This window comes from Hippichthys cyanospilos, chromosome 11 (assembly GCF_059441005.1).
Source record: "Hippichthys cyanospilos isolate Australia breed blue-spotted pipefish chromosome 11, RoL_Hcya_1.0, whole genome shotgun sequence".
Taxonomy (NCBI): Eukaryota; Metazoa; Chordata; class Actinopteri; order Syngnathiformes; family Syngnathidae; genus Hippichthys; species Hippichthys cyanospilos.
In genome coordinates, this window is record NC_142379.1 from 22,970,954 (window position 1) to 22,990,044 (window position 19,091).

A 19,091-nucleotide genomic window follows, 5' to 3' on the forward strand; every position below is an offset into this window, starting at 1 on the left:
TAGCGTAATAATACAGTGCTGTAACGTTTCTATTGTTGGCCTTGAGTGAATTGCTCGGGGGCCCTCTAGTGTCAGTTTGATGATCTGCCGCTCTTTCTTTTGACCCCTCCCGTCCCGGGTGTAGCTACAACCACTATTTCCCGCACCTCCGCCTTGAGGAGACAGAGGTCCAAGAGGAGGAGGAGAAAGAGGAAGAGGAGGAGGAGGTATTGTCAAGTGGTCGGTAGGTGGGGTGGGGGGTCCGACCTATGGATGTTAAAATCGTCATTCTCATCAGCCGCAGCCAGGCCAAAAATTCCCGAGCCGGCGCTTAATCGGTGGCCTTCTCGGATCGGATCGGCTCCCGGATTGCAGCTGTTGAGGAACGCTGCGACGGCGGCTAGATTGCCGGGAGACACAAAGGTCCGACCTCAGCACTTGCGCGAACGGTAAAGCGGGGTTTATCTAGGGAGGGAGGGAGGGGGTCGCAAACTGAGGCGATGGGAGAGTCGGCATCCAGGCATGCCTCAAGCTGCGGAGGTAGAATACCGCAGTTGTCCGGTCGTGCACCGTGTACATGTGATTGATGGTGCACGCGTGACCAGTGTCCGCCGTTGATGTCAGAGCGAGCGTGAAAGCGAAAGTATCCATGGCCATGTAGTAGCAGGCCTTATATAGCAGCATCGGGATTCAATGCATGCAAACACGGCTGCACACTTCTTTCTTAGGTTTTATCTTTACCATTCTTTCGTTTGTTTTGTGACGAACAGTATAGATAAGTGGTATGATTGTCTGCCCGAACGCTCCAATGTTGTGGTTTGCATCTAGTGGACTTGACCTGTGAGAGAGTGTTTGTCTATGCGAGTGTTTGTACTTGGGTTTCAGACCAGTCCGTTGTGTAGAGAAGTCAGGCTGGAGTCTAAATGGTGACCAATACCTATCTCTACATTGGCTCGCACAGTCCGGTGTGTACTAGACATTTTCCAAAAGACAGCCTTAATATGCTCAAAATATTTGTTGAGAAAGCCATTATAAAGGAGGATTACGTAAAAGGGGAACTCCACTCCACACAAGAAGGCCCTTGCCCAGTTTTTAACCCTAAAGTTCAGAACTTAAAGGGGTAATTGCATTTTTGTCTTTACAATATGTTCAGTCTAAACACACTATTCTGATTATTCGCGAGTTTGTGGAAAATTTACCCATTTATCCATCTCAGGGGTAGCCATTTTGCCACTGCTTGTCAATTAAAAAATACTTACAGTGCTATGAAAAGTATTTGCCTTCATCCTGATTTCTGTTTGTTTGTTTCTTTTTTGCATATTTATCGCTTGCATGTTTCAATTCATCAACCCAACTTTAATATCACACTGACACAACCCAAGAATATGTACGAGTTTCTAAATATGCAGTTTCTAAATATGACTATTCACCAAGGGACTCAATCTCACAAGACATCTGGTCTTTGTGAGATTTGTGTTTCGCATCTCTCGTAAGTAAGTTTTCATAAAAGGGTAGCACCCATTTGACACAGTGGATAACCCTGGATTTAGCCAGTTAAAATAGGTCAATTGTAGATTATATCAGAAAATGTTAAAGTTGCGTGTTATTTTTCGAATGGAATGTTTCACCCATCACCGTTATGAACAATACTGTGTAATTAAGTGGCATTCAAATAATTCTCAACCCAGAGTAGGCTCTTAAGACCTCACTTTTGGGTTTGTAAGGTCATGCTACTTTTGAACATATATCTTATTGTTTACACATACTGTAAGGACTGGCCAGACCATCTGTCATATTGGGCAGATGGATTCGAGGCCAAAATAATTGGCAGAAATATAGTTAGCAAACTGAACCAATCAACATTGGTGGGCTGCTTTAAGTCCAAGACATAAAACAAAGTGGATGCTATTTATGTTTTTTTCTTCTCATAAAATAATCAATAAAGAAATCCAGAAACAACCAAATTGTCGAACAAAATCAAGAATGAAATCAGAAAATTGTATCAAGTCCCATCCCTACTCAGTGGGATCTTTGTATTAGTTTGGTGAAAAAGAAAAGCCTTTGCCAATGATAAATATGGAAAAAAAAACAACACAGAAATCCACAAAGGCTAAATATTTTGTCACAGCAGTAACGGTTGCTCTGGACTCAGATCATGAGCAGCTCAGAAAAGGTTTTCCTTCTTTTAAATTCTTTTTAAAACATGAAGTGTTTAAATTATCTTTCTGAGCTACATGTTAACTTTAGCGCTGGGCGATAATATTGATATATTGCGATACAAAGTGACGGAATACACGTTCAGTTTCCACAGTTTCCAATATATTGTGTATTGATTTTGAAACACTTTATTTTTGTAATATTTCATTTTTTTAATCAATCTGCTCCAAAGTGGCTTTCGTATCATGATTTTTGTTAAATTATATATTTTGTTTTACATGTAAATCATTCATTGCACTTGGAAGGCCATGTTCTAAAGTAAGAGTGGCGGCAGGGGAGGAGGGCAAAACAGCAGAAAAGTAAAACTCTATGATACCAGGATAGCTTTTTCTTCATTTGTGCAGTCGTTGTCCTATCTCGGGCTTCCGCACTGTGTTCCAGTCATCCGTAGTAAGATCCTGCATGTGTTCCTTAAAAGTGCAATAATATTCCAGCAACTATATGAATGAGAAGTAAATCTTCATGTTGCGTTTAATTCAAAAGGAAATTTTGAGATTTCAAGTTTAGTTTTGTTTTATTTAGTTTTGTTTCTTTTAAATGCTAAGTAATTTTCGTAATAAGAAAAAAATAACCTGTACAAGAGTGATTGTATCTAGAGATTTCACATTTGAAAATTTATAACAATACATTTTTCCTTGTTTTTTGTCGTATTTTTTTTCACCAACGCGAGTGACTTAACAGATCTGTTTTACAGTTGAAGAGCAAAAATGGTAGAAAAAGAAGAATACCAAGTGGTGCACAATAATAATATAATATTCATGCCAACATCTGTGAAAGAGTATTCTTAACTGCTTGGACCATATGAACACAGTCAAGGGCATGCTTGAAATAAAAAATGTGAGCTCATAGACGTCAATAATGTGTGGCTTCTGAAAAATCATAAATAGAATTTGTCTAGCCTAAGGATTTCCTTCAGTTTTTTTCAATCATTGTTTGATACATTGTTATTTTACATATATATATATATATATATATATATATATATATATATATATATATATATATATATATTTTTTTTTTTTTTTTTTTTTTTTTTTAAATTTTACAATCAATGGCCTGATATATCACAATACGCCTTTGCTGTATTGCAATACAGTATGTCGAAATACACTTCTAAGACACAATACCTAGCACTAGTTAACATTTATGATGTTGAATGAGTTAATGTGGATCATCATGTCATAATTGAGGTTGTCTGTCTCACTGCTTGAAGGTTATAGCGATGGCTAGATCTAAATATACGTGTCAAAATTTGAAAGGCAGAGGGCCGAGCAAGCCCCATGGGTCAGCTCTTAGGTGTGCTCATCATCTGGAGTTTGCATTTAAACAAAAGGGTGGCTTCTTTGATGAGAACTCAGGTCAAAAAGGAGGAAAACGCCTACAAGAAAGAGTGTGAGTGATTAACAATGGCAGCTGTCTCCACTAATCTGACAGGATCTGACCGTGAGGTTAAACAACATGTGGCTCACATTGTCAACGTGTTTTTTTTGTGCTTCAAATAAACAATTGTGTGGTTCAATGTGTCGTGCAAGTGTGGCAGTAGCTCTTCTTTACAAGCTCTCCTATTGGCGTTTTCCGGTGTTTATTACAATAATATATATCGTGCATCTGTGTGTTTGTGTTGGAGAGTGTGTCAGGGGCACCATGGCAAGTGCCTCACCGGACCTGGACAACGCCAACGCTCAGCGCCAGCTCAACAATATCAACCGGCCTGTCAGCTCCGCGTTTTGGGAAAGCGAGTGCACCAGCGCCAAATTGTTTGAGAGCTTTCGTATTAAAGCTCTGGCAGGTAATGACAACTGTTTTACAAGGGCTGGATGATATTGCCTTCCCTTATCAGTGTTTCTCAAATAGTGGACCGCCCCCCCCTGGGAAAAAAAGCTTTGTTTTTGTTATGTGAAATGTAATTTCAAGAAGATAACATTTTTTTTTCACTTTCAGGCACTTTGATGCACTTTTTGTACACTTTTTTTTTTCAGTTTTAGACTCAGCTGTAAAACAATGTACTGTATAAACTGTAAAAATAAGTTGTTGAAAGTAGATTTAGATTGCTTTTTCTTTTGTTAATGTTAAAGAGGATACAGGTTTAGATATACAATTTTTATAGATTATTTACAGTCAATGAGTCGAGTGTGTGTGTGTGGGGGGGGCACGAAGCTTTTTCTTTCTCTGGGGGGGCTTTGCAAAATATAATTGAGAAGCACTGCTCTATCTCAAAGAAATAAGAGAGCAACTTTTTTTTGAAAGGATGTTTTTCTCCCATTAGTGATTTGCTGTATTTCTCCAGATGGTGTTTTTCTAAATTAAATTAAACAACAATGCATTGCCTGATCCCATGTAACATAATACTCTTGCTTATTTATCCCTATATACATATATATATATATATATATATATATATATATATATATATATATATATATATATATATATATACATACCGTGGGCCCCCGTGTTACGACAATAATCTGTTCCGCAGTTGGGGTCGTAAGGTAAATTCGGTCGTATGATGGGCAATCCAAAGAATGTTAAATAGTATAGTAAGTGCTACGTGTATATAATATACATGTATACAATCAAAAAACATCATAAATAAAAAATATAGAAAGGATTTATTTACCTTTGTGTGCCGCTTGTTATGCCCATATATATATATATGGTTATCTCCAGCATCATTTCCATATAAATCATTTTACTTCTCTCCTTAACATCACTAGCAATCTTGGGACCCATGGCTAACCCTTTCAACTTCAAATTAAGCAGTAAAATGCACTATAAATACGGTTTTGTAACCACTCACAAACAAAGCTTTATCGTTCCGCCATTTGTGAAAAAAATGAGGCCGACCAATAGCAGACCACCATCTGCGTGAGGAGACGCCAACCAATAGCAGACCAGCATTGTAGTCACGCGTTGCATTTGACGGCAATAGCAAATAAGTGCAATTACCTAAAAACACCAGCTGAGGCAAACCAACAGACATACAGCCAAGGCCCTAAGGTCATGACAGTTCTTTTGGTCGCATAACCGGGATAATGTCTATTTTTTTTTTGTTTGTTTGTTTTTTAATCCTGTCAGAGGAGCGAGACGCCGTCCAGAAGAAGACGTTCACCAAATGGGTTAACTCCCACCTGGCCCGAGTATCCTGCCATATCTCTGACCTCTATAAAGACCTGCGCGATGGCTACATGCTCACACGCCTGCTTGAGGTCCTCAGCGGGGAGCATCTGGTGAGAGCTCAGGAATTTGTCACCCTATGTGCGCTATGAAACATCATAAAATTAGCAAGGTGTAAAGATTTCCTCAAATAGAAAGTCTGACAATCTTTTTGGAATGGCCACCTTGACCTCACTACAGTGCATCAAGAATTTTTTAAACAAGATGAAGAGTTTCAAAGAAATTGAGTTTTTTGGGGGGGATAAAATTGCATATTTATTTCACATGACCTTGTTCTAAAAACTCCATCTAAATGCAAATAGAAGATTTTTCAGGAGAGCTTTATGTGCAGAGCCAATGTGTCATGGCACCCTCCGCAAGATTTCATTTGGCGCCTCCTTCCATCCACGATTAATACATAGAGGGAATAATTTCTTTATTTTATGTCTGTTTTGTTAATGTCAAAACAAATTATGTGAGTGACTTGCTGTTGCAACATTTAATTGTACAAGCCAAAAGAAAAGGAGCAACCACTCGACTTTTCTTACTCTGAGCTTTTTTTCTGCCCTTTGCTCTCACTATTTCCATTCACTCCACAAAGCGAAAACAGTATAGCAATCAGCCAGAAAAGGAGTTATTTAGTACTGTCATGAATATGAATATTAATTGTATATTATATTGTATATTGTATATTAACTGTGACTTTAACATGTGACTTAGTGGGTGACATGTAACCAAGCAATTGTTATTATTTTATTTGTGATGAAGGATTATTGAGGGGGTGGCTCAGTGGAAGAGTGGTTAACATGTCTGCCTCACAATTTGGAGTCCCAAGTTCAAATCCAGCTCACTTCTTCCTGTGTGGAATGGATGGATGGATTTTAGATGCATTGTATATTAAAAAAAAAAAAATCCTCAAAATGACAGCCACTTGTCACATTACGTAGAAAATGCTCACAAAACTATACAGGTATTAGTGAGGACTGCACATGACAGCAATTTACAGTATTTATGTTTTTTTGCCCCTACAGCCGAGGCCGACTCAAGGCCGCATGCGCATCCACTCTCTGGAGAACGTGGACAAGGCACTGCAGTTCCTCAAGGAGCAGAGGGTCCACCTGGAGAATGTGGGCTCACATGACATTGTGGACGGAAACCATCGCCTCACACTGGGCCTCATTTGGACCATTGTTCTCCGCTTCCAGGTACCATATGTAGGGTGACCAGATTTTCAAAATTAAAACGGAACAATTTTGCTGTAAATGTAAGATGCAAAAAAAATCTATCTATCTATCTATCTATCTATCTATCTATCTATCTATCTATCTATCTATCTATCTATCTATCTATCTATCTATCTATCTATATATATATATATATATATATATATATATATATATATATATATATATATATATATATATATATATACTGTATTTTCTGCACTACAAGGCGCACCTAAAAGCCTTAATTTTTTTAAAAAGCTGATGGTGTTTATAATCGGGTGCGCCTTATAATCGGGTGTGCCTTATATATGGATCAATATTGAGATTGTGATTCGTAGATGGGGAAAGAACTGATAAAGTAAGCTTTACTTTTTTTTGTGTGTTTACAGTTGAACAAGGTTGGTCATATTGACATTGAGTTATTATGCTATTGAAAGTTTAGAGTTATTATTTGAGGTTTTATTGTTATTAGTTTTAGTAATACTATATTGTGATTGAAAAGTTTTAAAATATGTCATTAATTGGATGGATGGCTGGATGGATGGATGGATGGACTTTCACTTACATAGCGCTTTTCTACCTTAGGTACTCAAAGCGCTTTACACTAACTAGTCATTTACCTACTCATGACGCAGCATCAGGAGCAACTGGGGGTTCAGTGTCTTGCTCAAGGACACTTAGACATGGTCTTGATGGTAGCAGGATCGAACCCCGGCCTTTCGGCTGGGAGACGACCACTCTACCACCAAGCCATGCCGCTTTATAATCCATACATGGGTGCGCCTTATAATCCGGTGTGCCTTATAGTGCAGAAAATACTATATATATATATATATATATATATATATATATATATATATATATATATATATATATATATATATATATATATATATATATATATATATATATATATATATATATATATATACACACACTCATACACACACAGTGGACCCCTGTGTTACAGTGTCCCTGGCTTACGTTTTTTAATGTTGCGATGCACTTCAATGATGCCTTGCACTTATTTACTATTGCCGTCAAACTGCTTCCATGTAACGCGTCACTACAATGCTGGTCTGCTATTAGTCGGCGTCTACTTTTGAAGATGCTGTTCTGCGATTGGTTGGCCTCACTTGTTTAAAAAAGGTGGAACGGTAAAGCTTTGTTCAATTATGAGTGGTGACAAAACCCTATTTATAGTGCATTTTATTGCTTAACTCAAGCTGAATTGGTTAGCCATGCGTCCCAAGATTGCTAGTGATGTTAAAGGGAGACGTAAGAAGATGATTTATATGGAAACAAAGCTGGAGATACTAGGGAATATAGGCATATGTTACCGGTCCAGCGCGGTGGGCCACAGCAACAATTACATATTTACCTGTTTAGGCAGGAGTGACGGATAAAGGAGGACAACGTGAGCTGCCCCCTTCCCAGATTTTGTCTGACCGTTTATTAAACGCAACACACACAAAACTTGACTTATAACATTTCTGTCTTTTCATTCAAATCAGTCAGTCCTTCTTTCGATAAATCTGTCTTCATATCAATCAATTACCATTTTCCTTTTACAAACTTCTTCTTTCACAATATCCTGTAATAACATTACGTTTACATATTGTCTAAATATTCTTTTTACAAAAGTGCACATTAATGACATCAACTGTCTTCTAATTTGGTATTCTGCACCATCTATTTTCTGTGACTAATACAGTGGCAGAAATAACAAAGAACAATTTTGTTATGTTGCAAAACAAACAGAAAAAGAACGACATTTCACATTTAGTTTATCGGAGCACGTCGAAGGAGGCCTTGCGAAACAAAATGGATGTCGCATACGACGAGGCTAGCACGGCAGGAAACTAATGTTAAATTAAGTGCCAATACCATTCGAAAAGTTGGTTCACAGCTACAAAACTCGACAGAAATAACATATCACGATGTAATAAAACAGAAGCGGTCATTAGTTATCTCCCATTTACAGACCTGCTTAGGCAGGAGTGACGGATAAAGGAAGACAACGTGAGCTGCTTCCTTCCCAGATTTTGTCTGAGAAGCAGCAGCACAGACACGCTCCTTTCCTTCCCCCCCAACCCGGAACCATTCACCACTACTTCCGGTTTTCTCTTTTGCCCAAAATGATACAACGTAAATCAGAAACAACATAAATATAGCAAAATATAAAATACAATAGTATAATATAAAGTATAATATAAAATACAAAAATAAATGACATTTGTAACTATTTCGAAATTAGACTTCACTAATATATATGACAACAATAACCCCAGGGTGTCACACATAACAAGTGCCACTCAAAGGTAAATAAATCCTTTCTATTTTTTTATTATTTATGATGTTTTCTGATTGTGTACATGTTTTATGAACATAGCACTTACTATATTATTTTGACAGCACTCTCAAGGCTTTAAATGTGACGCGGTGATCAAAAGGTTGGGAAACACTGAGCTAGATGAAGGCGTTCGGCCAAGCATATCGGCATTTCTGTGATTGACGTGACGCCGGCCAATAGTATATCCGGATCTCCGTGAGTGAGACCGGGACTGTGACCTTAATCGACCAATAGCATATCGGCATCTCCGTGACTGACTCCGTGACTGACACCATGAGTGAGACAGTGACTGTGACATTGTAAGAGCAATAGCGTCACAGTGTGACTGTGACAAGCGTGAACAATTAACTTCGTTGACGCAGCAAAGCGAAGATAACTGTGTGAACATGTTTACTGGCGGCATGTCGGATTGTTTGTAAGACGAAAGGTTTGTACGTAAGTGGGGGACAAAAAACGCTGCGGTCAACGCTCGTAAGTCGAAAAGTTTCGTAAGAGGGGGAGTTCGTAAACCGGGGGCCCACTGTATATATATACATATACTAATACTTAGTGTCTTAACACATATTGGTATGACAGGCTCAGCACTTTCTTGTTTCAGATCAAACCTCTTAGAAAGGATACCTCATCTTACTTATGTCAATGTGACCTCTGAATATTAAAACATTAGATGTGATGTGATGTGATAGTACTGGTCCTCTATTGTTAAGCTGCTGCTTGATGATACTCTGCTTAAATGTAATTTTAGTTCTAATTTGCCCCTCCAGTCCGCCAGAGGCGGTGCTGAAAGCACAATATAAGCCTTCGCGCAAGTACAAGGCGAGAATGCATACGATCAAAAACATCATGTTTATGACACCGGGGAAATATACTGTATAAGGCAGCGTCTCCCATCAGAACCTTCTGACACGTTGGTTTGCATGCCATACAAGTACTGCGCTTATTGCGTTTTTTTTTAAATTATTGTTATTTATTTCCTTTTGTCGCTTGTAGCCTGTTGACTGTGTCAGTTGGGTTGGTGGTTTATTTTCCTCCCTCCGGTGGCTGCGACGCTTATGTTGGTTTATTCTCATTTGGTTTGCGTAACGATTGCTGTGGCTTTGCTTTCTCGGGGTGAGTTGCGTTTTTTTTTGTGCTTTCGATGTTTTTTTTCTTTTGTGATTTTCACCGTTTCTTTGTTCTTGTTTGCTACTTCGGCATTAATACTTGTTTGCGGCTGCCTTTCATGGTGTTCACGGCCTGATGTGTGTGCGCTCACCATAAAGTTGTGCTTTCTTTTTGCCTGGCTGTGAAGTTTCCGCGGCTTTTTGTGTGCCTAGTCACCCGCCAGCTTTTGGTGTCGCGGCTGCGTCTATTATCCATCCTCGCTGCATTCCCGCCTGTGCCGCATCTCTTGCACTTCACGCACGATCTCAGCTGGTTGCTGTTGTCCATCTTCCGTGGTACCAGCTGTGTTACTGTTTTGTGGCGTGTTCCTCTCGCCGATCGGCAGCATCTAGCCTCCGCTCTCGGCCCCGTGTCTCTTGCCTGTCTCCGGCTCACAGCAGTTGCATCCCGCACCGGCTCTTGCCTTGACAGCTTTTGTTGCACTTTTCTCGGTCGTATGGAGGGCTCTGTGCTGTGCTCCAGTTGTGGCTATCGCGTTGTGCTGGCGGACTCATGAGGTGGACACTGTTTGACTCGGCGCACATTGACATGGAGGTGAGTGTGGCCATGGATAATGTGACCGGTTCTTTGGAGTTCGACAAGGCTACGTCCGTGGCTCCTCCTGTTGAGTTGGCAGTCTCCTTGCTGCCCGTTTCAGGTGTGAAATGCCGATCTGCCAATCTAGCTCCGCCTGCTTCCTCCTCTAAGCAAGGTTATGCTTCCGGCCAGTAATGGGCTTCTGGGTTAGAGGATGAGGTTGCCTATTTGCATTCCCAATTGGATGGGATGTTTGCATTGTTGCAGAAGCATCTCAAGCTTGGCTTCCTGTGAGCTGTCCTCTTGTCAAGGCACTGTTGCACCGGACCTTGACAAGGATGTGGATGCCATTTCTCTGTCTGCTTCAGACTCGTGCTTCTGTGGGTCTGAGTTCGATTCTAGGGACTCCAATGTTGGTTCCCTTCCTTCTGAAAGGGGCTCTCCCCTCACCGTATGGGTGATGTGGATTCACTTCACTTCACTCCCTTTTATGCGCTGCTTTGTGGGGGCCTCAAGGGGATGTTCCTTGTCCCCAGTCTCCCCGGAGAAATCCCTTTTTCCGGCGTGGCCGCCCATCTGCTGCCTTCATTGCTCCACAGTGTGGACATTAATTAGATATTTTGCAGTCCTGTTGGGCCGATACGAGTGCTTTTGCCCACCTTACTTCTGAGGGGCGTATGTTGGCGGTGTTGCAGGATGCTGCTAACATTGGGTTAGACCGCATGCCTGTTGTGGAGGAGGATGTCACTTCCTTGCTCTTGTCACCAGACGAGCTCGGTCGGAGAACGCGGCATTTTCCTAACGTACAAGGTGGCATGGCAGATGACCTGGTTACAAGGGCCTATAATGCTTGTGCGCGCTCGGCTCGCATTGACTACTCTGTCTCGCGCCTGTTTTTCGCTGCCATGGCTGTGGCACAGAAAGGAGATACTGAGTGGGTTTTGTTGTTTGGCGAGGCAGGTCTACATGCTTTGGACAAGGGATCACGGACGGAGGATGTCCTACTTGGTGCGTTCGTGCATTTTACAACGTCACTTAGTTGTTGGGGCCGGCCGTCGGGTGTTTTTCCCCTCAGCAGCTCAGGCTGTGGGCTGCTTTGGTAAATGGTAAATGGTAAATGGACTTTCACTTATATAGCGCTTTTCTACCTTAGGTACTCAAAGCGCTTTACACTAACTAGTCATTTACCTACTGATTACGCAGCATCAGGAGCAACTGGGGGTTCAGTGTCTTGCTCAAGGACACTTAAACATGGTCTTGATGGTCGGGGGATCAAACCCACGGCCTTTAGCTGGGAGACGACCACTCTGCCACCGAGCCATGCCGCCCGCTTTGGGGTCAGACCCCTGGGTGCTTTCCACCCTGTCCCAGGGGTACAGGTTGCAGTTCCGGCGCCGGCCTCCCCATACAACGTCGGGTCCGGGAGACCTTTATCGCCGACCTGACAAAGGCCTTGGTCCTCAATCAGGAGATTACTACTCTCCTGGCCAAAGGGGCCATCGAACCTGTTTTCCTTCCAAGCCTCACTAGGGGTTTTTATTCCCCTTACTTCCTTGTACCAAAGAAGACAGGTGTTTTTTGCCTGATTTTGGACTTGAAAGAGCTCAATCGTTACCTCAAGAGGTTGCCATTTCGCATGGTAACGACGTCTGACATGTTGTGGTCAGGTGTCACGTCAGTCGATCTGACAGACGCTTACTTTCATGTCCCCATCGCACCTCATCACAGGAGTTTTCTGAGCCTTGCTTACAGGGGCGCCCACTGGCAGTTCCAGGTGCTTCCGTTCGGCCTCTCATTCTCACCAAGGGTGTTCACTCGCTTCGTGAAGGCAGCCCTTGCTCCCCTGCAGGCGAAGGACATGAAAGTTCTCCCGTAACTGGACGACTGGCTGCTTCGTCATGTATCTCAGTTGGGGATCAGGGTGAATTTGGCAACGTCGACCCTGGTTCTTTCACAACAGACCACCTTTGTGGGGTGTCGCTGGACTCCATGGGCATGCTGGCCTGCCCTTCACTTCAGCGACTGGACGTTTTGCATGCCCTTTCGGAAATTTTTTAAACCTACTGGGCAACTTGACTTCTCTCACCACGGTGATTCCTCTGGGGCTCCTACACCTTCATCCCCTACAGATGTGGTTGAACGGCTTCCACTTGGATGCCAAGAGAGATCGGCACTGATCGACACTATGGGTGTCTCGTCGCTGTCTTCTCGCAATGGCCCCATGGTGCCGACATTCTTTGTGGCCCGGTGGCCGCGGGCTTTCAGCTGGAAGTGGTGCCATCTCACCAGGAAGTGGTGCCGTTTGGCAGCACAAGTTCACTCAGGGGCATCAGTCAGGTTAGGGTTCGGGCTGTGCATCTGGCACTCATCCACTTCCTGTCATTCCTTCGGGATCAGCACGTCCTTGTGCGGTTCAACAGTACTGCACATCAATCCACATCAGTCACCAGGGGGGCACCAGGTCCATTAGGCTGTTGTTGGTCACTCCAGCCCTTCTTCAATAGGCGGGTGCCCACCTAGCCGGTCTGCGGGAAGCCTAGCTTCCGGGTGTCCTGAATCAGGTAGCGGACTCGTCTCGCGGGGTTCCAGCGCCAGGGGAGTGGCATCTGCATCCGGAGATTGTGCTTGCCATATGGGCTCATTTCAGTCAGGCGGAGGTTGATTTCTTTGCCACGCAAGAGTCGACTCAGTGTTGGCTTTGTTTCTCCCTGATGGAAGTCAAAAGTCCACTGGGGCAGGATGCCATGGTGCATCCCTGGCCGTTTTGTCTCATATGCCTTTCCTTCCCTTCCCTTCCCCTGATCTGGATGGTGCTCCAGAGGGTCCTTCAGGAGGGCCACACCCTGTTGCTGGTGGCCCCCTTTTTGCCGGCACGGACGTGGTTCCCTCTGCTCCACAACCTGTGTTTTGCCGACCCTTGGCATCTTCCAGCCCAGTCAGATCTGTTATCCCAGCAAGAGGGGCGGATCTGGCATCCCCACCCTCATCGACTTCGCCTGTGTGTGTGGCCAGTGAGGGCCCGACCCATTGCTGAGCTGCTGCTCTGATTCAGTCAGGCACACTATTGTCAACACCAGGGCTCCTTCCATGCAATTGTATAACAACAGGTGGAAGTTGTTTGTGTTGTGGTTCACACCGCTTGCCACGGACCCAGTGGTTTGCCCTGTTCCTGCTGTCTTGGAATTTCTGCAGTCTCTCCTGGACAAGGGTCGCTCACCTTCCACGTTTAAGGTTTATGTCGCTGCCATTGCGGCCCGCCACACGTCGGTTGATGGCGACTCGTTAGGGCGCCACCTGCTTGTTTCTTCGTTCATGAAAGGGGCCTGGCATCTCCGACCCCTATGCGGGCCTCCTTTTGAACCCCTGTGTGAGGTGCCTCTCAAGTGGGTTTCTCTGAATGGCTCCCTGATGGAGGCGCGGTCACTCTGTGGCCGAATGCCACTTTCTTTCCGAAGGTGCGATCCTCTTCTTATGTCAACAAACCTTTGCGCATCAATCGTTTTGTTCCCCCGCTTGGGGACGATGGGACCTCTGCCGATCTCTTGTGCCCTGTGTGGGCACTGCGTTTTTATGTGGATGCTACGGCATCGTTTTGTAAGTCGTCTCAGCTTTTCGTTTCATATGGGGGTCCTTCCAAGTGCTCTCAGCTTTCCGGGTGATGCTGCCTTACATATGTCCCCGGTGTAATATACATGACGTTTTTGATAGTATGCATTCTTGTCTTGCGCCCGCATGGCGGCTTATTCCATGCTTATAGCCCCGCCTCTGGCGGTCATTCGGGGCTCATAGAGCCACTGTTACATACGTAACTGTCGCTTTCATAGCAAGGATGACGATACCCAACCATATATGTCTGCAACTTTTAGTCAAGTGCGGCTTATTTGCAGTTTTTTTTTTTTTTTTGCGAGCCATCAGGGAGGGGACAAGCCAACAGTAAAGCAATTGCGTGTACCTGTTTAAAGTGTCAGTTTATGGAACAACTATGAAATAGAACTGACAATATGTGAATCAGCAGCTGTGCTCAAGAAGAGTTTTAAAAATATAGTATAAAAACTATAAAAAGGATGTACAAGTTGAATAAAATCCAGTATAAACATTTGTTTATACATACGATTGTATATGTGAATACTGCCTCATTGCCTCTCGCAGGCAAAGGGCAAGAGATAATTACGTTCTTGTGAGATTACAAGTCCTAGCTATATTCTAATTTGTAAGTGTCTAAGCCTCTTACGTGCCAGCTTCTTAAGGCTAGCTTCAATGTCACAGGCTTTGGCCCCTAGGATAAACATTACCGTAGCAGGGTTTCTAGGTTTAATATCACCAATATCTAGAGTGTGGGAGCCAGAAGACTGAGATTGAGTGGATATGGGTTAGCTTACTTAAAAAGGGGCTAAATCTAGTATGCATCCCAACAGGCTCACTGTTATTAGCAGCTCACTTAGGGCCTATACTAACCACTCTAGCAGACAGGCACATCCCTCTAGCAGGGAAAGTTCCTCCATGAGAAATATGTAGCTGTTTCAAGTGGTGGACTCGTTGGATGTGCATAAGACCATACTTACATTAATATGGCAAAGCAAAGATGGAGCTAGAAATAATGGAAATAAGATCAAATTAGAAACCAAATGAAAACTAGAATAATTAAAAGAGATCACCTTGTGCTTGATAATTTTTGGAGTTCAAGTCCCCCAAAAATAAATAAATAAATAAAAAATGTGGTTGGCGCTAATAAAAAGTCAGTGAATCACTGATTATAATGCAATATTCCAAAAAGGAGCAAAAACTAAAATAAACAGAGTCCAAAGAACCCTTCTTGCGCTGTCACTTTACCATAGTGGAGGGGCTTGTGTGTCCCAGTGATCCTAAGAGCTCATTTGTCTTGGGCTTTATGCCCCTGATAGGGTCAAACAGTTCCTAAGTGAGGAATCAGACTATGCAAGGGTCATAGATGAATAATAATACAATTGGATTGCATGTACCATTTTCCCGGACATGGGTCACTCCAACCCCCTCTGGAGCCAGGCCTGGAAATGGGGCTCTCTGGCGAGTGCCTGGTGACCAGGCCCGCACTCATGGGGCCCGGCCTGGCACAACCCAAAGAGACGACGTGGGTCCTCCCTTACAAGGGCTCACTTCCTGTGGGAGGGGCCATAGAGGTCCGATACAGAGAGAGCTGGGTGGTGGCCAATGTTGGGGACCTTAGAGTATTGATCCCCGGCTGCAGAAGCTAGCTCTAATGACATTGAATGTCACCGTTCTGGTGGGGAAGGAGCCTTAGGTGGTGAGTGAGGCTGAGAAGTTCCGACCAGTTATAGTCGGACTCACCTCCACATAAAGCTTTGGCTCTGGTACCACTCCTCTCAATAGGGGTTGGACTCTTTTCAACTTTGTAGTTGCCCATGGTGAAAGACGCAGAGCAGGTGTTGGCATACTTACTGCGGCCTCTGCGTCTGTACATTGGAATTTACCCCAGTGGATGAGAGGGAAGGCTCCCTCCGCCTTCGGCTGCCTATGCACCAAATAGCAGTTCAGATTATCCACCCTTTTTGGAATCCTCTGAGAATGGGAGTGCCCTTGTTCTGCTGGGGGAAACCCTAGGCCACAGTTCAATGATCGGCTTTGCAGTTGTATTGTCGCATTTTTGGCCACATATTTTAGTGACTCAGGTGAAGAGTGGGGTGGAGCTGTCACCTAATCACCACCTTGTGGAGTGTTGGCTCTGATGTGGAGGATGCCGGTCAGACTTGGCAGACCCCAATGTATCATGAGGGTCTCCTGGGATCCTCTGGCAGAGTCCTGTCAACTCCCACCTCCAGCAGAATTTCTCCCATGTCCCGTGGGAGGCAGGGGACATTGAGTCAGAGTAGACCATGTTGCGCGCATCTGTTGTCAAGGCAACTGATCGGAGTTGTGGCTGTAAGGTGGTCGGTCTCTGTTGTGGTGGATGTCCTCAACCCACTGGTGGACACTAGCAGTACTGGGTGGTGTCAAGCTGAGGAAGGAATCCTATTTGGCATTTTTGACCAGTGTGACTCTAGAGGCAGATGACGGGTACTGGTTGCCCAGGCAGAGTGTGGCTTCAGCAGTCACTGAGGCAAACTTTCGGGAGTGGTAGGAGTTTGGTGAGACCATGTAAAATGGCTTCCAGACGGCTTTGAGGAAATTTCTGGTCCACCATCCGGCATTTCAGGAGGGGGAAGCAGTACGCTTAACAATGTGCACAGTGGAGATGTGGCACTGCTGACATCAACTCAGGACATTGTGAGCCAATGGACTGAAGACTTCACACATCTTCCTCTGATGAAGCATAGTCTGGAAACTTTGAGTTGCCCCCTCTAGTCTCGAGGGCTGAAGTCACAATAGAATCAATGTATGTTGGATTATTTTGGCGCCGCCAGTATGATGCTCTTTCCTCATATCACCAATGTTCTGACATGACAGTTGAGGATATAGCTAGCCCCTTTCACCACAAACCAGCCAAGGAACTATGAAATCCTGGTCACAGGGTTTGTTTGCGTTCAGACCGAGGGACAGTGAGGGAGTAGCTTATTGAAATTGGACTGTTGATGTGAGGCGGGGGGGTTCCTTTCACAAAAAAGGTGACCGACAAGCAGGATAATGAACTAAAGAAGCTATCACATGCTGCATGAGAATGGAGCCTAATTAGCTTTTTCTGTATTTGCTGCTGTAAACTTGATACTAATAAATTCATATACATTATTCTGTGCAGTCTGTAAACTTGAGAAGGGTAAGGAGGAAGCTTCTCGGATTCCCCGAAGGTAAAACCCTGATTCCTAATTCTGCAGTCTTCCTACTAAATAGCACAACATGACTGGACCAATGTGTAGTCTCTTTTATTTTTTTACCCTTTCACGTCAGTCTCGCTTGGCCACACCCCTCTCTCTCTTTCTCGGGCATCACTTGAATGTGTTAACTAAGAACATATCCATTCAAAACAGAAAACAAATTTAAATAAATGAAAACACCATACATAGTAAATAAGATGTTACACAATCAACACTACTAGTCGCTGTCAGAGCGAGCACTCTCCCAATTCCAGCAAGTGCTTTGTGACTTAAAGGATCATTTGCACTTAAGCAATTGGTGGAGATGGCTGTGTATTTTTTTAAGCACTGAGATGTGATCCAGTCCGTAGCATGCCACCATTTTAACAGTTACACCGACCAATAGCAGACCAGTGTCTTAAGGAGTCGTGACGCAGACCAATAGCAGACCAGCATCTGAGTGACCCTTTGCAGCCCAGGCAGTTTGACGGGACCAGAAAATAAGAGCAATTACTTCGCCTGATGATGGAGACAAGACAACACAAATACAGCCAACCCCTAGGGCAAGGGTGGGCAATTCCAGGCCTCGGGGGCCGGTGTCCTGCATGTTTTCCTGTTTTCTCTCTCAAACACACCTGATTCAAATGATTAGGATTATTCTCAAGCTCCAGCAGAGCTTGTTGATGAGCTAACATACATACAAGCGGAAGTGACCAGTTAACAGTTACCTTGCGCCAAATAGCTTGTTCATTGTTTCACTGACATCAAGTGGAACACACACTAGCATTTAGCATTACCATTTAGCATTGTTATGCTGTTGCTCAACACAGGTAAAATCAACCTGAAAAGATTCCCATTGGATGGAGGTTGCCATCTGGCAATAAAAGCAGAACCATTGCAGGCTACAGTGGTAACTTCCCCCAAGTAAATCACAGATGTACACATACACATGCACCTCATTCCTGCTGTAATAATAGTGACTGGTCATGTGGTTCCTTCTAGATGAGTTGCATTTTGAGGCAGATACAGTATTTGCCCCTAAACCACCAAAGTTAGCCTAGCAGCCACCCAATCAGCTTTTGTTATGAATGTCAATCACAGCTGCTGGAATATTTCTTTCCAGTTCTCACTCAATGGAGAATCCAAAACACACTCACACACACACCTATTCCAGGAGCCTGTCTGTGTCACAGGGATAAATGTCAATCAACATGTGTGTTCGCACAGATCCAGGTGATCAAGATCGCTACAGCAGACAACAGTGAGACACGCTCGGCGAAGGACGCACTGCTGCTATGGTGTCAGATGAAAACTGCAGGGTGAGGGGAAAGCCCACATCACAGCTAACAGCCTAACACACTTAGAACCTTTAATAGAATGTATTTGTTAATTTATTTTTGCTCTTTAGATATCCGGAGGTGAACATCCAGAACTTCACCAGCTGCTTCAGGGATGGTCTGGCCTTCAATGCACTCATACACAGGCACAGGTTCATGTGTTTTTTTTTTTTTTTTTATCTTTATTTAGTCTTCTTAAATATGACCTACCGATGTAGAGTCTATATGGATCCATCTGAAATATCATTTTTTGCCTCATGTTGAAAACTCATTCAAGATTATTTGTATAGTACTGAATCACCACAATCTTGAAGAGCTTCACAGGTGAAAATAAATCACAGATAGGATCACACAAAAC

At 43.5% G+C, this 19,091-nt stretch overlaps 1 protein-coding gene across 12 annotated transcripts in view; it reads left to right on the plus strand.

Annotated features, from left to right (window-relative positions):
• Positions 1-43: 43 nt before the first annotated feature.
• Positions 44-19,091, plus strand: part of sptbn4b (spectrin, beta, non-erythrocytic 4b) — a 192,180-nt gene continuing 173,132 nt past the window's right edge. The window contains exons 1-7 of one of the 12 annotated variants that reach the window (XM_088426948.1): positions 44-206; positions 278-428; positions 3,824-3,985; positions 5,275-5,426; positions 6,384-6,557; positions 18,624-18,715; positions 18,805-18,885. In XM_088426948.1, the coding sequence (XP_088283074.1) occupies positions 3,841-3,985; positions 5,275-5,426; positions 6,384-6,557; positions 18,624-18,715; positions 18,805-18,885 (644 nt within the window). In that variant the 5' untranslated portion in view covers positions 44-206; positions 278-428; positions 3,824-3,840. Of the gene's footprint in view, positions 224-277; positions 429-3,823; positions 3,986-5,274; positions 5,427-6,383; positions 6,558-18,623; positions 18,716-18,804; positions 18,886-19,091 lie in introns of those variants that run through there. The other 11 variants (XM_088426947.1, XM_088426945.1, XM_088426940.1 and 8 more) reach the window with 11 other exon arrangements.